General features: G+C 40.9%; 1 protein-coding gene across 1 annotated transcript; it reads right to left on the bottom strand.

Moving 5' to 3' along the window:
- Window positions 1–8,896: 8,896 nt before the first annotated feature.
- LOC133537485 (endonuclease 8-like 1) lies at window positions 8,897–17,565 on the bottom strand. Its single transcript, XM_061878536.1, has 6 exons — window positions 14,916–17,565; window positions 14,764–14,848; window positions 14,553–14,674; window positions 14,449–14,476; window positions 14,297–14,367; window positions 8,897–14,232 (listed from the first exon to the last, which is right to left on the bottom strand). Exons 2-6 carry the CDS (start codon window positions 14,828–14,830, stop codon window positions 13,846–13,848), a joined length of 675 nt encoding a protein of 224 aa, XP_061734520.1. The 5' UTR covers window positions 14,831–14,848; window positions 14,916–17,565; the 3' UTR covers window positions 8,897–13,845.
- Window positions 17,566–23,225: the final 5,660 nt, after the last annotated feature.

Genomic DNA, 23,225 nt, shown 5'->3' with positions numbered 1-23,225 from the left:
CCCACTTCTCAAATATTGCTCAAAGGGTTGTCTCAAATCAACCTCCTTTGTCTCAGTGACGTCTTGTCTCTTTTTAGCTTCTTTATTGCTCCTAAGGGTCCCTTAGGAGCAATAAAGGAGAAGCAATTGATCACAAAATGAGACAGATATGAGAAGCTCAAAATGTTCTCAAGATACGAGATTAAGCAACAGATGAGCAAGCACATTTTTGCTGTGGCCACGCTCCCTCCACCCCAGTGGACGATGGTGTGGAACAGCGCAGAGACCACCACAGTGTCTATGTTTCTTTTAGTTGTTATTCATAGCTGGATGTAGAAGTGTCTGCTTGTATCCGCTGCTTTAATGTCTTTCATGTCCTTTGTCTTCTTTGATGTTTAACTCTCACACACATGTGAGAGGGATGTGTACTATGGCTATGAGTTGTTGTTGTTTTTCCCCTTGGCCTCAGTCTGGACCCCTTCTCCAGGGCCCAGGTTTAGACCATTTTCTTTTTAGTATATTTTATTTTATATTAATCTTCTATTTTTTTCACCCATTCCCAACCTCATTATACTTTACTGAGCCAGGAGTCCTCGATTACATGTATGTATGGAACACAATCTTATTGTCACAAGACCCAGGGTAGACTAGGGGTTGAGTCTGCTGACTTTGAATGAAAAGTACCGAGTTCAAACCTCACTCTGGTTGATAGTATTTTTTTTTTTACCTCATCATACTTTACTAAGGCCGGGAGTCGTCGATTACATTTGTGTATGGACTAAAATCCTACCTTTACAAGACTGAAAGTAGCCCAGTGGTTAAGACTGTTGCATGAGAACAAACTGTACAGAGTCCAAACCCCACTCCGGTCAGCAGTATTTTTTCCACCTCATCTTACTCCAGTGAGTCAGGGGTCGTAGATAACATTTGTGTATGGAAAGAAATCCATTCTTCACAGGACCAGGGATAGCCCAGTGTTTAAGACTGCTGACTCTGAATGACAGGTACTGGGTTCGAATCCCACTCATGTTGACAAAATTTAGTTTAAGCTTGTCATACTTTACTGAGCCAGGAGTCCTCGATGACATTTGTGTATAGAACACAATCTCCTCTTCACGAGACCCAGGATAGTCCAGGTGTTAAGACATCTGACTCGGAATGAAAAGTACTGGGTTCAAGTCCCACTCAGGTTGACTGCATTTTGTTCTACCTCATCAAACTTTACTGGGCCATCAGTCCTCGATTACATTTGTGTATGAAAAAAAAAATATCTCATCAAGACCCAGGATAGCCCAGTGGTTAAGACTGCTGACTCTGAATGACAGGTACTGGGTTCGAATCCCACTCATGTTGACAAAATATTGTTTAAGCTTGTCATACTTTACTGAGCCAGGAGTCCTCGATTACATTTGTGTATAGAACACAATCTTGTCTTCACAAGACCCAGGATAGACCAGGGGTTAAGACATCTGACTCGGAATGAAAGGTACTGGGTTCAAATCCCACTCAGGTTGACTGTATTTTGTTCTACCTCATCAAACTTTACTGGGCCATCAGTCCTCGATTACATTTGTGTATGAAAAAAAATTGTGTCATCAAGACCCAGGATAGCCCAGTGGTTAAGACTGCTGACTCTGGTTGAAGAGTGTGGGGTTCGACTCCTGCCTGGGTCGATGTGTAATTTAAAAGATCAGCTGGAGGCTGCAAGTTGACAAATATTGTAACTGTGTCATTTCTCCCATGTAATGTTAAAATAATAATTTAATTTACTTTTTTTTTTATCCAATTACAATTAACCTATTTTATTTTATTTGTACCCAGGAGAGCTCATTGGTCAACGCTCTTTATTTATCCTATTCCCACCCACCTCAGGAGTTACACTCACTCGCACACACTCCTACACACACACACACACACTCACAGGTAACCCCTGAGGTGTCATCATTGACTATTTGACAATTTATTTTGGATTATTATTAGCTTTAGTGTTGACTTAATTTTTCAACTATATGTTAGTCAAAGAAGTAGCACATAACATTACTCTGTGTGGGGGAGAAGAAGCAGCCCACAATGTATGTCGTCTTGACGCCATACTGCCAAATTACTGACTCCATGTATGGGATTTGAACTCACTACTCCTGTATTAGGAGCCCACAGTGTTGACCATTGAGCTATCCTGGGTCCCAACAAAGTTTGGTTTTCGCTCATATACAAATGTTATCAGTGAACTATGATCAAGGCAAAACAAAGAACAAGAACTTCCCAGATGTGGATTTGAACCCACTAGTACTGCGTGTGAGGCAGCAGTGTTAACCATTGAGCTATCACAGGTCCCACTAAGTATTGTTTTTCACTCATATACAAATGTAATCAGTGAACTATGATCAAGGCAAAACAAAAAACTAGCTCTTCCTACAAATGGATTTGAACCCAGTAGTTCTGCATGAGAGGCAGCAGTCTTAACCATTGAGCTATCCTGAGTCTTGTTGGAAGTGTAGCCTGGCTCCTTCATTAATGGAATCGTGACATCTGTCCCAGTAAACTACGATTGAGGTGGAGCTCAATTTTGAACTGAAGTTACATATCAAACCAATTGGGATTCAAACCCAGTACCCCCATATTTGAAGCTCACAGTGTTGACCATTGAGGTATCCTGGGTTCCATCAAGACATGATTTTCACTCATATACAAATGCAATCATTTAACAATGATAGAGATGAAACAAAAAACAAGACCTCCCATCTTGTGGATTTGAACCCAGTAGTACCGTGTGAGAGGCAGCAGCCTTAACCATTGAGCATTTTGGGTTCTACTACTTCATGATCTGGATCAATATACCAATGTTACATACCTGTTGTTGAGTAGTTGGTGTGTGCCATGTCTCTCAGGTGTGACATACCTGTTGTTGGTTTGTGCCATGTCTCTCAGGTGTGACATACCTGTTGTTGGTGTGTGCCATGTCTCTCAGGTGTGACATACCTGTTGTTGGTGTGTGCCATGTCTCTCAGGTGTGACATACCTGTTGTTGGTGTGTGCCATGTCTCTCAGGTGTGACATACCTGTTGTTGGTGTGTGCCATGTCTCTCAGGTGTGACATACCTGTTGTTGGTGTGTGCCATGTCTCTCAGGTGTGACATACCTGTTGTTGGTGTGTGCCATGTCTCTCAGGTGTGACATACCTGTTGTTGGTGTGTGCCATGTCTCTCAGGTGTGACATACCTGTTGTTGGTGTGTGCCATGTCTCTCAGGTGTGACATACTTGTTGTTGGTGTGTGCCATGTCTCTCAGGTGTGACATACCTGTTGTTGGTGTGTGCCATGTCTCTCAGGTGTGACATACCTGTTGTTGGTGTGTGCCATGTCTCTCAGGTGTGACATACCTGTTGTTGTCATACCTGCCAGCTTGTCTGCAGCAATAAACAAGTCATCAATTGAGTCCACAACATGTTTGATGTTTATTCCTGTCATGTTGAAGTAGTTCCCATCTGCAGTTCGCCCACTGCACTCTATCGCCACCATGTGGTCATACCTGCAACAACTTCATAGTTCTTTGAAACTATCGCCACCATGTGGTCATACCTGCAACAACTTCATAGTTCTTTGAAACTATCGCCACCATGTGGTCATACCTGCAACAACTTCATAGTTCTTTGAAACTATCGCCACCATGTGGTCATACCTGCAACAACTTCATAGTTCTTTGAAACTATCGCCACCATGTGGTCATACCTGCATCAATTTCATAGTTCTTTGAAACTATCGCCACCATGTGGTCATACCTGCAACAACTTCATAGTTCTTTGAAACTATCGCCACCATGTGGTCATACCTGCAACAACTTCATAGTTCTTTGAAACTATCGCCACCATGTGGTCATACCTGCAACAACTTCATAGTTCTTTGAAACTATCGCCACCATGTGGTCATACCTGCATCAATTTCATAGTTCTTTGAAACTATCGCCACCATGTGGTCATACCTGCAACAACTTCATAGTTCTTTGAAACTATCGCCACCATGTGGTCATACCTGCAACAACTTCATAGTTCTTTGAACCTAAAATCTATTGAGATATATATCGTATATATGGAGCGGAAAACACAACCCAAAATTCAAAGTTTCTTCATGCGACGTAGCCGGCCTACTTCACCACAGTCTGTGGTCTATTGCCCCCCCCCCCCCCCCCCCCCCAGGCAAAGATGAGATGGAGATGTGATGGTGACGACTAACACATTTTCTGGGGGGGAAATCACTGCATAGATAACATTTGTGTATGGAAAGAAATCTATTCTTTACAAGACCAAGGATAGCTCAGTGGTTAAGACTGCGGACTCTGAATGAGAGGTACTGGTTTCGAATGCCAATCTAGTTGACATCATTTTGTTCAAACTCATCATACTTTACTGAGCCAGGAGTCCTCAATTACATTTGTGTATGGAACACAATCGTAGCTTCACAAGACCCAGGACAGTCCAGTGGTTAAGACTTCTCACTTGGAATTAAACGCACTGGGTTCAAATCCAGCTCTAATTGATTTTTTTTTTTTTTTTCCCCCAAGATGGCGCTGCTGTAGTGGCTGCTGTTGGCAGGAGCTCCGTGCTCTTGTGTCATCATTTTGTGTTTCCCTCTTGTTTTCATGTCTTATTATATTTTTTTGCCTTTTGGTCCGGGACCCTTTGGGACTGTGTGACAAGGGGTGGCACTTTCGTGACCTCTGTGGTGCTTTTTGTGGACTTCTGGATCTTCCTCCCGGGAGCCTTTTGACCATGGAGACCAGCTGCTGGGTGTCTGCCACACCGGAGTCGCTTTGGAGGGACTGGAGGAGATGCGGATGAAGGGACAGGTCTGCGGAGCAAGCTCTGAGCGCTGGGACGGAGAGGCTTGGCGGTGTCTTGGCTGGGTGAGCAGGTGTCGTACACCTCAGTCTCCTTGGACGTATCCTCGCTCATCCATGCGGACTGGACACTGGCCGAGAGTTGGTTGGCGGCTTAGAGTGGAGTCAGTTCTCTTGGTTGCTTTGTTGGGTCTGCTCCTGTTTCTGGCCACGCTCCCTCCACCCCAGTGGACGATGGCGTGGAACAGCGCAGAGACCACCACAGTGTCTATGTTTCTTTTAGTTGTTATTCATAGCTGGATGTAGAAGTGTCTGCTTGTATCCGCTGCTTTAATGTCTTTCATGTCCTTTGTCTTCTTTGATGTTTACCTCTTACACACATGTGAGAGGGATGTGTACTATGGCTATGAGTTCTTGTTGTTTTTTCCCTTGGCCTCAGTCTGGACCCCTTCTCCAGGGCCCAGGTTTAGACCATTTTTATTTTAGTATATTTTATTTTATTTTATTTTAATCTTCTATTTTTTTCACCCATTCCCAACCTCATTATACTTTACAGAGCCAGGAGTCCTCGATTACATTTATGTATGGAACACAATCTTATTGTCACAAGACCCGGGGTAGACTAGGGGTTGAGTCTGCTGACTTTGAATGAAAAGTGCTGAGTTCAAACCTCACTCTGGTTGATAGTATTTTTTTTTTACCTCATCATACTTTACGAAGGCCGGGAGTCATCGATTACATTTGTGTATGGACTAAAATCCTACCTTTACAAGACTGAAAGTAGCCCAGTGGTTAAAACTGTTTGTACACAGTTCAAACCCCACTCCGGTCAGCAGTATTTTTTCCACCTCATCTTACTCCAGTGAGTCAGGGGTCGTAGATAACATTTGTGTATGGAAAGAAATCCATTCTTCACAGGACTAGGGATAGCTCGGTGGTTAAGACTGCTGACTCTGAATGACAGGTACTGGGTTCGAATCCCACTCATGTTGACAACATTTAGTTTAAGCTTGTCATACTTTACTGAGCCAGGAGTCCTCGATTACATTTGTGTATAGAACACAATCTTCACTTCACAAGACCCAGGATAGACCAGGGGTTAAGACATCTGACTCGGAATGAAAAGTACTGGGTTCAAGTCACACCCAGGTATACTGTATTTTGTTCTACCTCATCAAACTTTACTGGGCCATCAGTCCTCGATTACATTTGTGTATGAAAAAAAATATATCTCATCAAGACCCAGGATAGCTCAGTGGTTAAGACTGCTGACTCTGAATGACAGGTACTGGGTTCAAATCCCATTCATGTTGACAAAATTTTGTTTAAGCTTGTCATACTTTACTGAGCCAGGAGTCCTCGATTACATTTGTGTATAGAACACAATCTTCTCTTCACAAGACCCAGGATAGACCAGGGGTTAAGACATCTGACTCGGAATGAAAAGTACTGGGCTCAAGTCCCACTCAGGTTAACTGTATTTTGTTCTACCTCATCAAACTTTACTGGGCCATCAGTCCTCGATTACATTTGTGTATGAAAAAAAAAATATCTCATCAAGACCCAGGATAGCCCAGTGGTTAAGACTGCTGACTCTGAATGACAGGTACTGGGTTCGAATCCCACTCATGTTGACAACATTTTGTTTAAGCTTGTCATACTTTACTGAGCCAGGAGTCCTTGATTACATTTGTGTATAGAACACAATCTTCTCTTCACAAGACCCAGGATAGACCAGGGGTTAAGACATCTGACTTGGAACGAAAAGTACTGGGTTCAAATCTCACTCAGGTTGTGTGTCTTTTGTTCTACCTCATCAAACTTTACTGGGCCACAGTCCTCGATTACATTTGTGTATGAAAAAAAATTGTGTCATCAAGACCCAGGATAGCCCAGTGGTTAAGACTGTTGACTCAGGTTGAAGAGTGTGGGGTTCGACTCCTGCTTGGGTCGATGTGTAATTTAAAAGATCAGCTGGAGGCTGCAAGTTGACAAATATTGTAACTGTGTCATTTCTCCCATGTAATGTTAAAATAATAATTTAATTTACTTTTTTTTATCCAATTACAATTAACCTATTTTATTTTATTTGTACCCAGGAGAGCTCATTGGTCAACGCTCTTTATTTATCCTATTCCCACCCACCTCAGGAGTTACACTCACTCGCACACACTCCTACACACACACACACACACACACGCACTCATTCTCACACACACACACACACACAGGTAACCCCTGAGGTGTCATCATTGACTATTTGACATTTTATTTTGGATTATTATTAGCTTTAGTGTTGACTTAATTTTTCAACTATATGTTAGTCAAAGAAGTAGCACATAACATTAGTCTGTGTGGGGGAGAAGAAGCAGCCCACAATGTATGTCGTCTTGACGCCATACTGCCAAATTACTGACTCCATGTATGGGATTTGAACTCACTACTCCTGTATTAGGAGCCCACAGTGTTGACCATTGAGCTATCCTGGGTCCCAACAAAGTTTGGTTTTCGCTCATATACAAATGTTCTCAGTGAACTATGATCAAGGCAAAACAAAGAACAAGAACTTCCCAGATGTGGATTTGAACCCAGTAGTACTGCGTGTGAGGCAGCAGTGTTAACCATTGAGCTATCCTGAGTCTTGTTGGAAGTGTAGTCTGGCTCCTTCATTAATGGAATCGTGACATCTGTCCCAGTAAACTACGATTGAGGTGGAGCTCAATTTTGAACTGAAGTTACATATCAAACCAATTGGGATTCAAACCCAGTACCCCCATATTTGAAGATCACAGTGTTGACCATTGAGGTATCCTGGGTTCCATCAAGACAGGATTTTCACTAATATACAAATGCAATCATTTAACAATGATAGAGATGAAACAAAAAACAAGATCTTGTGGATTTGAACCCAGTAGTACCGTGTGAGAGGCAGCAGCCTTAACCATTGAGCATTTTGGGTTATGTTGCTACATGATCTGGATCAATATATTAATGTTACATACCTGTTGTTGAGTAGTTGGTGTGTGCCATGTCTCTCAGGTGTGACATACCTGTTGTTGGTGTACCAAAAAGTTCTATCTTGGTTTCATCTGACCACATGACATTCTCCCAATCCTCTGCTGTATCATCCATGTATCCATTTTGTTATAAACTCAACTCGTCGTATTTGGAGAATACTAAGTTGCATCCCAAGAACACCATACCTACTGTGAAGCATGGGGGTGGAAACATCATGCTTTGGGGCTGTTTTTCTGCTAAGGGGACAGGACGATTGATCCGTGTTAAGGAAAGAATGAATGGGGCCATGTATCATGAGATTTGGAGCCAAAACCTCCTTCCATCAGTGAGAGCTTTGAATGGTTGACCAAATACTTATTTTCTACCGTAATTTACAAATAAATTATTTAAAATTCCTACAATGTGAATTCCTGGATTTTTTTTTCACATTCCGTCTCTCACAGTTGAAGTGTACCTACGATGAAAATGACAGACCTCTGTCATCATTTGAAGTGGGAGAACTTGCTGACTAAATACTTTTTTGCCCCACTGTATGTATACATTTTACAGGACTCTCATCGTCTGCCTCAGAGACCCAAGTAGTTTTTAGTGTATTATGCAAATGAGCCATGTTAGTCATTGTAGGAGCCAGATCATGTGTGTATGTCACGTGGTGTTTGTGGATGTGTACACAAGGAACAGAAGCATGTGTCACGTGACATAGGTGGCCGTCACCATAAAGAAGGTTTTTTTACCTGTACTCAAGAGGGAGAGAGGAAAGAGTAGAGCTCGGTAGCCATCATTTCTGCTCGGTTGGTAGAGTGGCCGTGCCAGCAACCTGAGGGTTCCAGGTTCGATCCCCGCTTCTGCCAACCTAGTCACTGCTGTTGTGTCCTCGGGCAAGACACTTTACCCACCTGCTCCCAGTGCCACCCACACTGGTTTCAAAATGTAACTTAGATATCGGGCTACACAATGTAAAGCGCTTCGAGTCACAAGAGAAAAGCGCTGTATAAATATAATTAACTTCACATTAAATCAAATAATTTACTGTATTGTGAATTGTGATTGAAAAGTATGCCAAGAATAAACGTGTGGAATGTTTATTAAAAATATGTATCATGGAATAAAAACAGTATTTTCCAATAGATGTCCTTTACTTGACATTCTGTCTTGTCAGTCTCCCGCTACGTGTCTTGAAGCCTGCAACAAAAAGTAAGTTTACCACACTTACAGTATAATCTACAAAAGGTTTATGTGTATCAAAACACATGCAAACTTGTTAGCACACGCAAAGCTGATCTAAATATTTGTCGATTAATGAGCAAAATAAGGAGTGCAATCCATCCCATCCATCCATTTTCTATCGCTTATTCCCTCCATTTAACATATTTGTCTTAATGATGTATGCAGAATATATGTTGATTATCAGAATGCCCACAATACTGGGAGGAGAAAATGCAAATACAAATCACTCAACATGAACAGTGAGATTTATCAATGCTGAAAGTGTCCTGCAGGCAGTATCGTGCCTCTTAAAAAGTCTGAAATCTGCGTGCAAACTGGCATAGTTGCACACAGGGCTGTGAGAAAGGAGGCCATCACGCTGCAAAGACAACTGACATAGTTGCACACAGGGCTGTGAGAAAGGAGGCCATCACGCTGCAAAGACAACTGACATAGTTGCACACAGGGCTGTGAGAAAGGAGGCCATCACGCTGCAAAGACAACTGACATAGTTGCACACAGGGCTGTGAGAAAGGAGGCCATCACGCTGCAAAGACAACTGACATAGTTGCACACAGGGCTGTGAGAAAGGAGGCCATCACGCTGCAAAGACAACTGACATAGTTGCACACAGGGCTGTGAGAAAGGAGGCCATCACGCTGCAAAGACAACTGACATAGTTGCACACAGGGCTGTGAGAAAGGAGGCCATCACGCTGCAAAGACAACTGACATAGTTGCACACAGGGCTGTGAGAAAGGAGGCCATCACGCTGCAAAGACAACTGACATAGTTGCACACAGGGCTGTGAGAAAGGAGGCCATCACGCTGCAAAGACAACTGACATAGTTGCACACAGGGCTGTGAGAAAGGAGGCCATCACGCTGCAAAGACAACTGACATAGTTGCACACAGGGCTGTGAGAAAGGAGGCCATCACGCTGCAAAGACAACTGACATAGTTGCACACAGGGCTGTGAGAAAGGAGGCCATCACGCTGCAAAGACAACTGACATAGTTGCACACAGGGCTGTGAGAAAGGAGGCCATCACGCTGCAAAGACAACTGACATAGTTGCACACAGGGCTGTGAGAAAGGAGGCCATCACGCTGCAAAGACAACTGACATAGTTGCACACAGGGCTGTGAGAAAGGAGGCCATCACGCTGCAAAGACAACTGACATAGTTGCACACAGGGCTGTGAGAAAGGAGGCCATCACGCTGCAAAGACAACTGACATAGTTGCACACAGGGCTGTGAGAAAGGAGGCCATCACGCTGCAAAGACAACTGACATAGTTGCACACAGGGCTGTGAGAAAGGAGGCCATCACGCTGCAAAGACAACTGACATAGTTGCACACAGGGCTGTGAGAAAGGAGGCCATCACGCTGCAAAGACAACTGACATAGTTGCACACAGGGCTGTGAGAAAGGAGGCCATCACGCTGCAAAGACAACTGACATAGTTGCACACAGGGCTGTGAGAAAGGAGGCCATCACGCTGCAAAGACAACTGACATAGTTGCACACAGGGCTGTGAGAAAGGAGGCCATCACGCTGCAAAGACAACTGACATAGTTGCACACAGGGCTGTGAGAAAGGAGGCCATCACGCTGCAAAGACAACTGACATAGTTGCACACAGGGCTGTGAGAAAGGAGGCCATCACGCTGCAAAGACAACTGACATAGTTGCACACAGGGCTGTGAGAAAGGAGGCCATCACGCTGCAAAGACAACTGAACAGAGAAGCCTTTGTTCTACGTGTGCATGTCATATTTGGACTGTTAGAAATAAAAAGAAGAAGATAAATATTCAGCAATATCATTTTATAGCTGCTGGACAACTTAAAGGACCGATTAAACCAAAGTCTATTAATTTATGTTGTTTTTTAATGGTATTCCTTTTTTGATTTACAAAATATGCACCGTATTTTTCGGACTATAAGTAGCAGTTTTTTTTTCATAGTTTGGCCGGGGGTGCGACTTATATTCAGGAGCGACTTATGTGTGAAATTATTAACACATTACCGTAAAATATCAATATTATTTATCTCATTGACGTAAGAGACTAGACGTATAAGATTTTATGGGATTTATGGATTAGGAGTGAGAGATAGTTTGTTAAAGGTATAACATGTTCTATATGTTCTAGTTATTTGAATGACTCTTACCATAATATGTTAGCTTAACATAGCAGTTGCTTATTTATGCCTCATATAACCTACACTTATTCAGCCTGTTCTTCACTATTCTTGATTTATTTTAAATTGCCTTTCAAATGTCTATTCTCGGTGTTGGCTTTTATCAAATAAATTTCCCCCCAAAAATGCGACTTATACTCCAGTGCGACTTGTATGTTTTTTTTCCTTCTTTATTATGCATTTTCGGCAGGTGCGACTTATACTCCGAAAAATATGGTATTGAACAAATATATAAACGCAACACTTTTGTTTTTGCTCCCATTTATCATGAATTGAACTTAAAGATCTGAAACTTTTACTATACAGAAAATATATATTCCTCTCAAAAATTACTTACTGGGTGACATGTCCGGTGAGTATGCTGGTCATGCAAGAACTGGGATGTTTTTAGCTTCCAGATCCTTGCAACATGAGTTAGTAAATGTTATTTATAAAGGTGATGGCCTCGGGTGATTAGTACAACAATGGGGCTCAGGGTCTCGTGACGGTATCTCTGCGCATGGAAAATGCCATCAATAAAATGCACGTGGTTTCGCTGTCAATAATAACATACCAAAACCTCTGTATTGTGCCAGACGCCATTGAGTGTGAGCATTTGCCCACTCAAGTTGGTTAAGAAGACAAACTGCAGTTAGGTCGAGACCCCGATGAGGACCACGAGCATGCAGATGAGCTTTCTTGAGACAGATTGATTGATTGATACTTTTATTAGTAAATTGCACAGTTCAGTACATATTCCGTACAATTGACCACTAATTGGTAACACCCCAATATGTTTTTCAACTTGTTTAAGTCGGGGTCCACGTTAATCAATTCATGGTAGTTTCTTACAGTTTGTGCAGAAATGCTATGGTTAAGCAAACCAATTGTTGTAGCAGCTGTCCGGGTGGCAGGTCTCAGCCAATCAATATGGTCTGCGGCTGTGAGGCCAGTTGGATGTATTGCCAAATTCTCTGAAACACCTTTGGAGGCGGCTTATACTAAACGGCCTGGGCTACTGGGTGTGAAGTTGGAGAAGATGCAGGTGGAGGCCCCCTTGGTGTCCTGGGTTGTAGATTACCTGACTGACAGACCACAGTATATGCCACTGCAGGACTGTGTGTCTGACAGGCTGGTCAGCAACACCGGGGCCCCGGAGGCTACAGTACTCTTCCCCCTTCCTCTACACCATTTACACCACCCATTTCCACTATCAGTCAGAGTCCTGCCACCTTCAGAAGTTTTCTGATGACTCTGCGATAGTGGGGTGTATTGAGGAAGGTGATGACGAGGAATACAGGACACTGGTGGAGGACTTTGTCACATGGTGTGGAAAGAACCACCTCCAGCTCAATGTTACGGAGACCAAGGAGCTGGTTGTGGACCTGGGAAGGAGGAGGAGTACTCTGGCGACCCCTCTTTCCATCAAGGGGGTGGATGTGGACATGGTAGAGGATTATAAATACCTCGGAGTACACATGGACAACAAGCTGAATGGGTCAAAACACGCTGAGGCCCTCTACAAGAAGGGACAGAGCCGAATCTATATTTCCTTTGGAGGCTAGGATCCTTCAACGTCTGTACAAAGATGTTGAAGATGTTCTACGAGTCGCTGGTGGCAGGCGCCCTCTTGTACGCCGTGGCCTGCTGGGGCAGTGGGCTGAGAGTGAGGGACACATACAGACTGGACAAGTTGGTAGAGAAGGCCAGTAACAAGATGGGAGTGGAGCTGGACTCTCTGGCGGTGGTGTCAGAGAGAAGTCTAGCAAAACTCCTAGCCATTATGGACAACACCTCCCACCCACTACACTCGGACCTTGCAGAGAGAATGAGCACCTTCAGTGGAAGGCTCAGACTCCCAAAATGCAACACGGAACGACACAGGAGGTCCTTCACACCGACAGCCATCAGACTGTATAATGCAAATGTTCCTTGACTGCACTTAAATGTAGAATATATTTATATTATTCATATATATTATATTATTTATTATTATCATTGTTTATTGTGAGCGAACTGTGGTGCTGAATTTCCCCCAGGGATCAATAAAGTACTTTCTATTCTATTCTATTCTTATGGCGGAGAAATAAACATTTAATTGACGGGCAACAGCTCTGGTGGACATTGCTGCAGTCAGCATGCCTACTGCACGCTCCCTCAAAACGTGCGACATCTGAAGCATTGTGTTGTGTGATAAAACTGCACATTTCACAGTGGCCTTTTATTTTGGACAGCTCAAGGCACACCTGTCAGGTGGGATGGATTATCTTGGCAAAGAAAAAATGCTCACTAACAAATGTATACAGATTTGTGAACAATATTTGAGAGGAACAGGTATTTTGTGTTTATAGTCAAAGTTTTCGATCTTTGAGTTCATTTAAATTGGGAACAAGAACAAAAGCGTTGCGTTTTTTTTTTTTGTATTTAGTATAACTCCTAAAAAAAATGTCTTGCAATATGCAGTTTGATCATTCCTGCTGCAAATAGTATACATACTGTGATTCTATATTGCAGAAAAGGTGTTAGATGATCGATATGTGCTATAATCTAATATAAGCCCCCCTCCAGTGTGGAGAGCATAATAACATGAATGTAGAGGGAAAGAAGTGTTTCCAAGGGCACATAATGCTTCTAGTACACAAAAATAGGGTGATCTGTGCCACTTTTGCTGCTATCAATTGCACAAAGTAGATCACATACAACACGTCCACCAACAGTACATGCAATTTTATAGTTTGCGCACACAGATAAGTGTGTGGGAATTGGATCCTCAAAGATCAGGCTCTTAATATTTTCAGAAAATGGGAGTATTATTAGAATCAGACCTGCAGCTGGCTCTGTATTGTTCTTTTTCCTCCTGCCTGACGTGGATTTCGGTTCTTGCTGAGGTGTGTTTGCTGATCTTCTTCTGGGTGTGGCTTCTTCTTGAGGTCCATTTTCTTCTTCCTTTGCTGCTTTTGTGGGCTTTTTGGCTGCTTTTTTCTTCACTGTGCTGTCAGAGTTGTGTTTCCTGGACACCTGAAGTACAGCCACAATGGGGTTAGATTTCTATGTGCTGGTGGTGATTACCTACTGAATATACCTTTTTCTTGCGGGGGTAATCATGGTCTGCATCTGTATCTTTTCTCTTTTTGGCCTTTGGAGACTTTGATTCTGGTGTGTGAGAAAAGATAAAGACACACTAAGCTTTCTCTTATGTGTAATGGTATCTCAACTATTTTTTCTGGCGTTTACCTTTAGGAGCCATAGGACCTGGATCGCCCTGAAATGACACCATTTTCTATTAGTCAATACATGCTACAAATATAGTTGTTACGTATGAAAATGTGTTTGCATACTTTGAACCACATAGTCCTGCCATTGTGGTCGCGTACAGACTTCATTCCATCCACATAGTAACACTGCAACCAGGCCTCAAAACCTGAGTAGTCTTTCTTCTCTGGATCGTAACCTTTCCCACCTCCATAAACAAAAAGTCTAAATAAGAGGAGCACCTTTGTGTCGTTGTCTTCCCCCCACCCCGATCAACCTTGAAACATGGATTCTTACCTAAGTTCACCACCTCCAGCGGTACTGTGTGGCAAAGTCTGAGCAGGTCTGTATTCTCCTCTTCCATGTTGTCCTTTTTGGCTCCCTTAACATTTTTGGGCAAAATAAACTGTTAATAATCGAGGTAAAATACTTGTTTGTACTTATTTGACCTTTTTGCTATGGATCTCCTTTTTTACAGCTTTCTTGTCTTCACACGCATCCTCTGACTCGAGGCCTTCCAGCACAGTCCGGGCAGGCACAAAGGGTGGAATGTTCAACCTGGAAGACACACATGGGCATCTTTTCAAAAACAGAAGGTATTTTGTGTGGAAACAGTGCTACACTTTTATAGTAAACACATTTCCAAGTGAAATTAGGAATTGCTTGTTTATTCATCCAAGATGATTAGAATCTGGGGAATACAAAAACATTCTTCACTCTCCTTTTCAGATCACGGTGACCTGAGTATGTATCTTCATTCAATGGTCATTTCTTTTACAGCAGGCTCTTTGGTGAAGTGTAATATTATTGCTAGGAGTCTTGCAAAAGTACTTCACACAGTGGGCACGGCTGTAACAAAATAACACTGCAATGTACTGTCAACATGTACAAAACCCCAAACCAGTGAAGTAGCACGTTGTGTAAATGGTAAATAAAAACAGAATACAATGATTTGTAAATCCTTTTTAACTTATATTCAATTGAATAGACTGCAAAGACAAGATATTTGATGTTGGATCTGAGAAACTTTTTTTTTTGCAAATATTAGCTCATTTTGGAATTTGATGCCTGCAACATGCTTAAAAAAAGCTGGCACGAGTGTCAAAAAAGACCGGAAAAGTTGAGGAATGCTCATCAAACACTTGTTTCCCATAGCAAAGCAAAATTGAAGATGAGATCTCATGTATGTCTTATATATATATCTCCTAGACATAAAAGAGCACTAATGGAGACCAAAGTAGTTTTCTCCTTCTTCTCAAATGTATCTCCTGAGAAATAAGGCTCACAGTGAGCACTATGAGAGATCTCATAGTTGTCTAATAGTTATCTCTTTTCCCCATTTCAACTAAGACCAAAATGAGAGATGAATGAGCTGGTCTCCAATATGTCTCAATTATGACTCAGTGAGAGAAACACCTGGTTTTGTTTCTCACTACTCACTGTTTGAGTTCTCAGATGTCTCTTTTCTATTTCGGCAAAAAGACAATTGATGAGTATTGGTTTCAATATGTCTCAATGATGTCTCAGTGAGAGATATACTTGGTTTTGTCTCTCACTGCTCACTATTTGAGTTGTTAGATATACCCGTTTTCTAAAAAAATGCATTTTAATGGGCTCAATTTAGTTATACCTCAATCATATTCCAGTTGATCTCATGCCAACATTGGGAGAAAATAATGAATTCAGACAATATGGATATATGGTCTGTAATCTAAATGGTTTATTTAAATAAAGTTGGACTTAATTTGTTGATTTCTTATCCACACGTCATGTACAGTAACTCAGTGACTACAATTGTGAGATTTAAAACTGAACCCAAACAATACTGATATGATCACAAGACACTTTGTAAGAGCTTTTAACATTTGTGAACTTTCTAGAGCAGTGGTTCTCAAACTCTTTTAACAAAGTACCACTTCAGAAGATATTTGGCTCTCCAACCACCATCATAAGGACTAATATTAAAATGCAGTAGCATACTAGGCCTATGTATTCATTAAAAAAGACAGTGGCTTTATTAAACAAGTAAATGTAATATATTTGCCACTGAAATATTACACACAATGCAAAAACATCATCAACAATGATACTCCATATACAGTACATATTTACAGAATCCACGGCAACATCACATCAGTGTGTATTTTCAGAGCATTTATAACAATGATTAAAGATTTGATTTGTGGCTTCTTAGGCCAGTTCAGTTCTTCATTATTTCAAACTTTTCAAGTGTGTTGGGGAAATGAACTGCAATCACTATGCCAGGCATAGATGTGAAGTCAAGGAAAACAACTTTACCCAATATGTCATCCAAGAATACTACTGTACTGCAGAGGTTTCCAATAGGGGAATAACATGACTGCATGTCTCATATGTTACACTATCTTGCAGCAAAGAAAAACCTGCATGTTTATATTCACCAACGAGGGCCCATTTGGCACATGAATGTGCTGTGGTAAACAAGAAATCAATCTGTACATACTTTAAAAAAAGGATTAGAACCTTTCTTCTGACACACTGGTCCCACAAAGCAGGCATTTTATTTGTTTACTTTCTATTGGCCCAAAACAATTCTTGGAGGATTTATGTAATATAGTAGGCGATGATGCAGAGTGGGATAAAAAAAAGTTTTGGAACTTCTGCACACTGTTTAAGCAGTCTGTGTTCAGACTATCGGGATAAAGCAACTTGAACATTTTGAGCATATGGCTTAGGGCCTTACCTGTGACTTTAGGACAGTTTACATAACCCATGCTGATCAGAAGGCACTCTGCCATGGTTTCTGATGCATTGTCATGTATTGGTTTGTCTGTTGTGTCCTTGAAATTGGACTCTTCTGCACACTCCTCACTCAAACCATCTTCAAATCCTTCATTAAACGTATGTCCGTCATTGTACATCCAATCCCCTATATCAGGGAGAGCTTCCTCAAATGATTGAAATGGATCATACTCAGCATCGACATGTCATTCAGTTGTTAGGCCATCAGGAGGATGTATGAGGGCTGATCTGGAAAATGGTTTTCCATTCTCTTCGATGGTCAGAAGTAGAAATATTTTCATGTGCTGAAATTAAAATAGAATACAAATCACTAAAGGTTTTTTGATAACATTTTGTCACAAGGCAAAACGTATAACATCTCAGCATATCGCTGACATTCTTACACTCAAAAGTTTGTCACATTTGAGCAGGATTTGCTTTGTGACAAAATTCACAGCAAAACATTATTCAGCCACAGAAGACGGTGGGTGTACCTGGCAGGTGGGGAGAGGCTTGATGTTCCAGAGTGGTACATCCTGCACGGTCACCTGAAGGTTGGATGTGTTCCATTTGAAGAGCAGTGTTTTGGGCTCCTTCAGGGGGCACCGCCTCATGCAGTGTTACCCTGCTGCTACCCCCTGACACAAAGAAGAGGAACCAAAAAACTCTAAAGATTCAAATCATTGAAAAAAAAACCAGACAAAACAAGAAGGAAGTTGACATAAATTGAACACATTATACAAATCCAGCTAATGGAATGCATTTCCTTTTTCCCCACATCTTGAGCGCATTGTAGTTCATGTTTACGTATCTTCTGTGTTTGTGGTAACACATCATCCACAGTGTTAAATGTAACTCATCACAATACAACACACACTATAAAAAGAAAGTTGTGGATGCTAATGCCAATCATTAGTAAATACACAACAGCAAACCAAACCTATGAGAAAGGATTTTGACGAGGGATGCAACATTATTCTAAATATAACCTTATTTTGATTTCAAAATTGTCACAATAATGCCGTGATGTGTGACGCTATCAAACGAGAACACCAGTCGCTGTGTTTTTTTCTGACAATATTAAGTGGGCTCATCTGAGAAGTAAACTGGTTCTCCCATGAAAACCCGCCGTGTGGGAAAACAAGGTTCAAACGGGACATTATAGAAGGGCGAAAAAGTGGAAGTGTGCAGGAGTGATGGGAACGTTTGTGCTTAGGTTAGCTGAGGAATTGTTGCTGTGAAATATTTCTGTGCCTATAACTGTCGTGTTAGTTGAACCTTAAACAAAGTCTGCATACTGCAAGGTAAAGCATGCCACGTTCATCCAGACCATTTCCAAATCGACCCAGAGCCCTTGCAGCTCACCAGAGGAATTGTGGACATGCACAAAATAAGACATTTGCTGACACTACACACCACAATGTCTACAATAAGTTAGGGAATAGGAGTAATATATTAGAATGAGTTATATGTTAGAACCGTTATTTGGAAAATATCGTTCATGTGAAACCAAGATGTCAGCAATGGAAAATATGCATTTGTGAGGTATTTACATGATTAAAAGTCAAATTATTAGTTAACTCTTAAGAATCAGTATTCTACAAACTAATACAATTTGGACTGCAAAGGGCAGTTTCTTAGGAAGTTCAAAGTTTAAAAACACTCAACTAAACAGCAGTGATGTAACAATATCAAAATGTCATATCACCGTTACTGTGACCAAAATGATCACTGTTTGCATTATAATGGCAGTATTGTTGAATGTGCTAAAAAGGTCATCAAACCCACAATAATACCAAGTTGTATTGAAAAAAAAACATACCGGACACACAGTATAGTTTCTTGGCAAAAGAAACATTATTGTTCTACATTAGTTACACTGGATGTTTACTGTTTATGTCAGTTTAAAGACACTTATTTGAAAATGTTGGTTTTTGTGTGTTACTTGAAATTCTGCACCATTCCTTTGCACCTAAAATACCTGTTTTTAATGATAAATATGATTACAACATATGAAAATGATGTTTGTGTTCAATTACAGTAAGTGTGTTTATCCTAAACATTCCTCCCACGTCATTTAACACACTTTGACATTTTTGTAACAATATCTTACCCTGGCTTTAACACTATGACGATATCATACCGTGAAATGTTGATATTGTTACATCCTTAGTCATGACCTGATGTTACCTACCAGCTTTAACTTGGAGGTGAAAGGTTCCAAAAACATGAATTACACATGCTGAGATAACTCCTATTTGAAGTTTCATTCTTCATATGTGCTAATGTAATCAGGGTCAAAGAAAGCAATATTTTCATGTTTGTTCCTGACAAACTGTGGACAGCTTTTTATCTGTAAATCTCAATCAGAACTAATTGACTTCAAGAAAGAACAGGCATATACATATAACTTACTTGGACATTGCTGGTCATTCTCCACATTCACATAGGTGCATGCTGCAGGACGGGATGACTGCAGGAAGAAAAAGAAAGTATCACATATTATATCTGCTGCCAGTTTAATGCACCACCACTATACCAGTCTACTCAGCAACTTTACAGTCCTTCTTGATCTTTTATTTGATTCCACTTCTTTACCAGTTCTTCTTCATCGTTTTCCAGCTTTTCCTTTTGTCATTTCGACACTCCAATACTATATAAATCAATCAATCAATCAATGTTTATTTATATAGCCCCAAATCACAAATGTCTCAAAGGACTGTACAAATCATTACGACTACAACATCCTCGGAAGAACCCACAAAAGGGCAAGGAAAACTCACACCCAGTGGGCAGGGAGAATTCACATCCAGTGGGACGCTAGTGACAATGCTGACTATGAGAAACCTTGGAGAGGACCTCAGATGTGGGCAACCCCCCCCCCCTCTAGGGGACCGAAAGCAATGGATGTGGAGCGGGTCTAACATGATACTGTGAAAGTTCAATCCATAGTGGCTCCAACACAGCCGCGAGAGTTCAGTTCAAGCGGATCCAAGACAGCAGCGAGAGTCCCGTCCACAGGAAACCATCTCAAGCGGAGGCGGATCAGCAGCGTAGAGATGTCCCCAACCGATACAGGCGAGCGGTCCATCCTGGGTCTCGACTCTGGACAGCCAGTACTTCATCCATGGTCATCGGACCGGACCCCCTCCACAAGGGAGGGGGGGACATAGGAGAAAGAAAAGAAGCGGCAGATCAACTGGTCTAAAAAGGAGGTCTATTTAAAGGCTTGAGTATACAGATGAGTTTTAAGGTGAGACTTAAATGCTTCTACTGAGGTGGCATCTCCAACTGTTACCGGAAGGGCATTCCAGAGTACTGGAGCCCGAACGGAAAACGCTCTATAGCCCGCAGACTTTTTTTGGGCTCTAGGAATCACTAATAAGCCGGAGTCTTTTGAACGCAGATTTCTTGCCGGGACTTATGGTACAATACAATCGGCAAGATAGGATGGAGCTAGACCGTGTAGTATTTTATACGTAAGTAGTAAAACCTTAAAGTCACATCTTAAGTGCACAGGAAGCCAGTGCAGGTGAGCCAGTATAGGTATATATGTATGTATATATGTATATAAAGGTATATACAGTATAGGTATATATGTATGTATATATGTATATAAAGGTATATACAGTATAGGTATATATGTATGTATATATGTATATAAAGGTATATACAGTATAGGTATATATGTATGTATATACGTATATAAAGGTATATACAGTATATATGTATGTATATATGTATATAAAGGTATATACAGTATATATGTATGTATATATGTATATAAAGGTATATACAGTATAGGCGTAATGTGATCAAACTTTCTTGTTCTTGTCAAAAGTCTAGCAGCCGCATTTTGTACCAACTGTAATCTTTTAATGCTAGACATGGGGAGACCCCAAAATAATAGGTTACAGTAATCGAGACGAGACGTAACAAACGCATGGATAATGATCTCGGCGTCTTTAGTGGACAAAATGGAGCGAATTTTAGCGATATTACGGAGATGAAAGAAGGCCGTTTTAGTAACGCTTTTAATGTGTCCCTCAAAGGAGAGAGTTGGGTGGAAGATAAATACAGACAAAGGTTGCTGAAATATAGGTGGAAGTTCTTGTAAATGTAAAACTCTATATTATGTGTTCAGTAATGTATATTGTTCCACTTCAAATGTTCTCTGAACATTTATTTCTCTCATTGTTATTTCACTTCTTGTTATTATACTTACCTCGGTGGAGGTAACTATCACAACTTCTAGCAAGGTGCTTGCGGCATTTATAGCTCTATTTCCGTAACTGCGTGACGTTCCAGTAGTTTAAAACAAATAACTGGTGTGTGTTAAAGTCATATAAATACCAAAAGAGAAACAATAAATGGTATTACTTACTTTCAGTTGTTATTCCTTCGATGCTGAATATTATTTCTTCCCATCGAAATCATTACATCCGCCCACTTAATGCGCATGCGTGTTTTTCAGGAAAAGCCAATCTGATTGGACAGATTCATGGAGTGCCGTGCCAAATCTCGCGATCTCAGGATTTACATCAAGTTCATTTTCTCCTTATATGTCCATCTGAAAATAGCCCTTTTTGGCTAGGACATCATTTTCAAATGATTTGAAAATGTATGCTTTCTATCAGACGGCGGCGGACATGACGCGTTATTTGCCATCAGTTAACGTCAGAAGAAGAAGAAGCGGGGAAACAGTAGGTGGCGTAACATTTGAAGGTTGTCAGTGCGCCTACCTTCAACTAAAACAAGGAAGAAGAAGAAAGCCAACACTTAGTTGTTTTTTTTAAAGGTTTATTTATAAATGTCAACAATTACAAACAGTAAGACAAACAACAATATACAACATTATAAAACATTATGAAAACAGTACAAAACAGCGCCAGGGGGTTGTAAGTTCAAAATAATAAAAAAAAAGAATAAAAACATATATATATAAATAATAAACAAAATGCAAAGCCGTAGGCTTATTCAGATTCATCAAACAACTTCAATGTGGAACACAGCATCATCGTTTTCACAGCTTTTTTGTTGTTAGAGGTAGAGAGCGTTTTAATGTAAAGTTCCAGATCTTTTTTAAAGGCACAAAAGATAGGACGGGTATTAAGAAACTTACATTTATGAATATAAAACTTAGCCAATAAAATAATGAGCTTGCAAAGGTAGAATTCCTTTTCAATTTTTTGTTCATACAGTGTAAAACCAAAAATCACATCTTTAAAGTAAAGCACAAATTTGTCATAAATATTGTCCAGGATGAAGCGACAGATGCCTGCCATAGTGATGGAGTGTTTTCACAAGTATAAAACAAGTGGTTAACAGTCTCTGGGTGCATGTTACAAAAGGTGCAGGTGACATCAATGTCCTTTTTGTATCTAACCATCACAGTCTTTACAGGGTAATAGCGATGGATGATTTTAAATGATATCTCTTTGACTTTGTTGGGAAGTAAATACCTGTTAGGAAGGGACCACGTTTTGGTCCAACAGATGTCATTTACAACATTATTCCATAAGGAAATGACATAGGAGACAGACACACAATCATTTTGGAATAAGCTGCGGATTTTTCTGTTATTTTTTTGATCAAAGCAAAGTTTCCCCACGGGAGTGTCAAGTGGATCATTCACAATGTTTACAGCAGAAAGAGGAGGTGTGTAAGCCATGTACAACATAATAACACCTGTTGGAATGTACAACATAATAACACCTGTTGGAATGCACAACATAATAACACCTGTTGGAATGCACAACATAATAACACCTGTTGGAATGCACAACATAATAACACCTGTTGGAATGCACAACATAATAATACCTGTTGGAATGTACAACATAATAACACCTGTTGGAATGTACAACATAATAACACCTGTTGGAATGCACAACATAATAACACCTGTTGGAATGTACAACATAATAACACCTGTTGGAATGCACAACATAATAACACCTGTTGGAATGTACAACATAATAACACCTGTTGGAATGTAC

This window comes from Nerophis ophidion, linkage group LG18, assembly GCF_033978795.1.
Source record: "Nerophis ophidion isolate RoL-2023_Sa linkage group LG18, RoL_Noph_v1.0, whole genome shotgun sequence".
NCBI lineage: Eukaryota > Metazoa > Chordata > Actinopteri > Syngnathiformes > Syngnathidae > Nerophis > Nerophis ophidion.
Note: the sequence above shows the minus strand (reverse complement) of the source record. Positions and strands in the feature narration are given on the sequence as shown.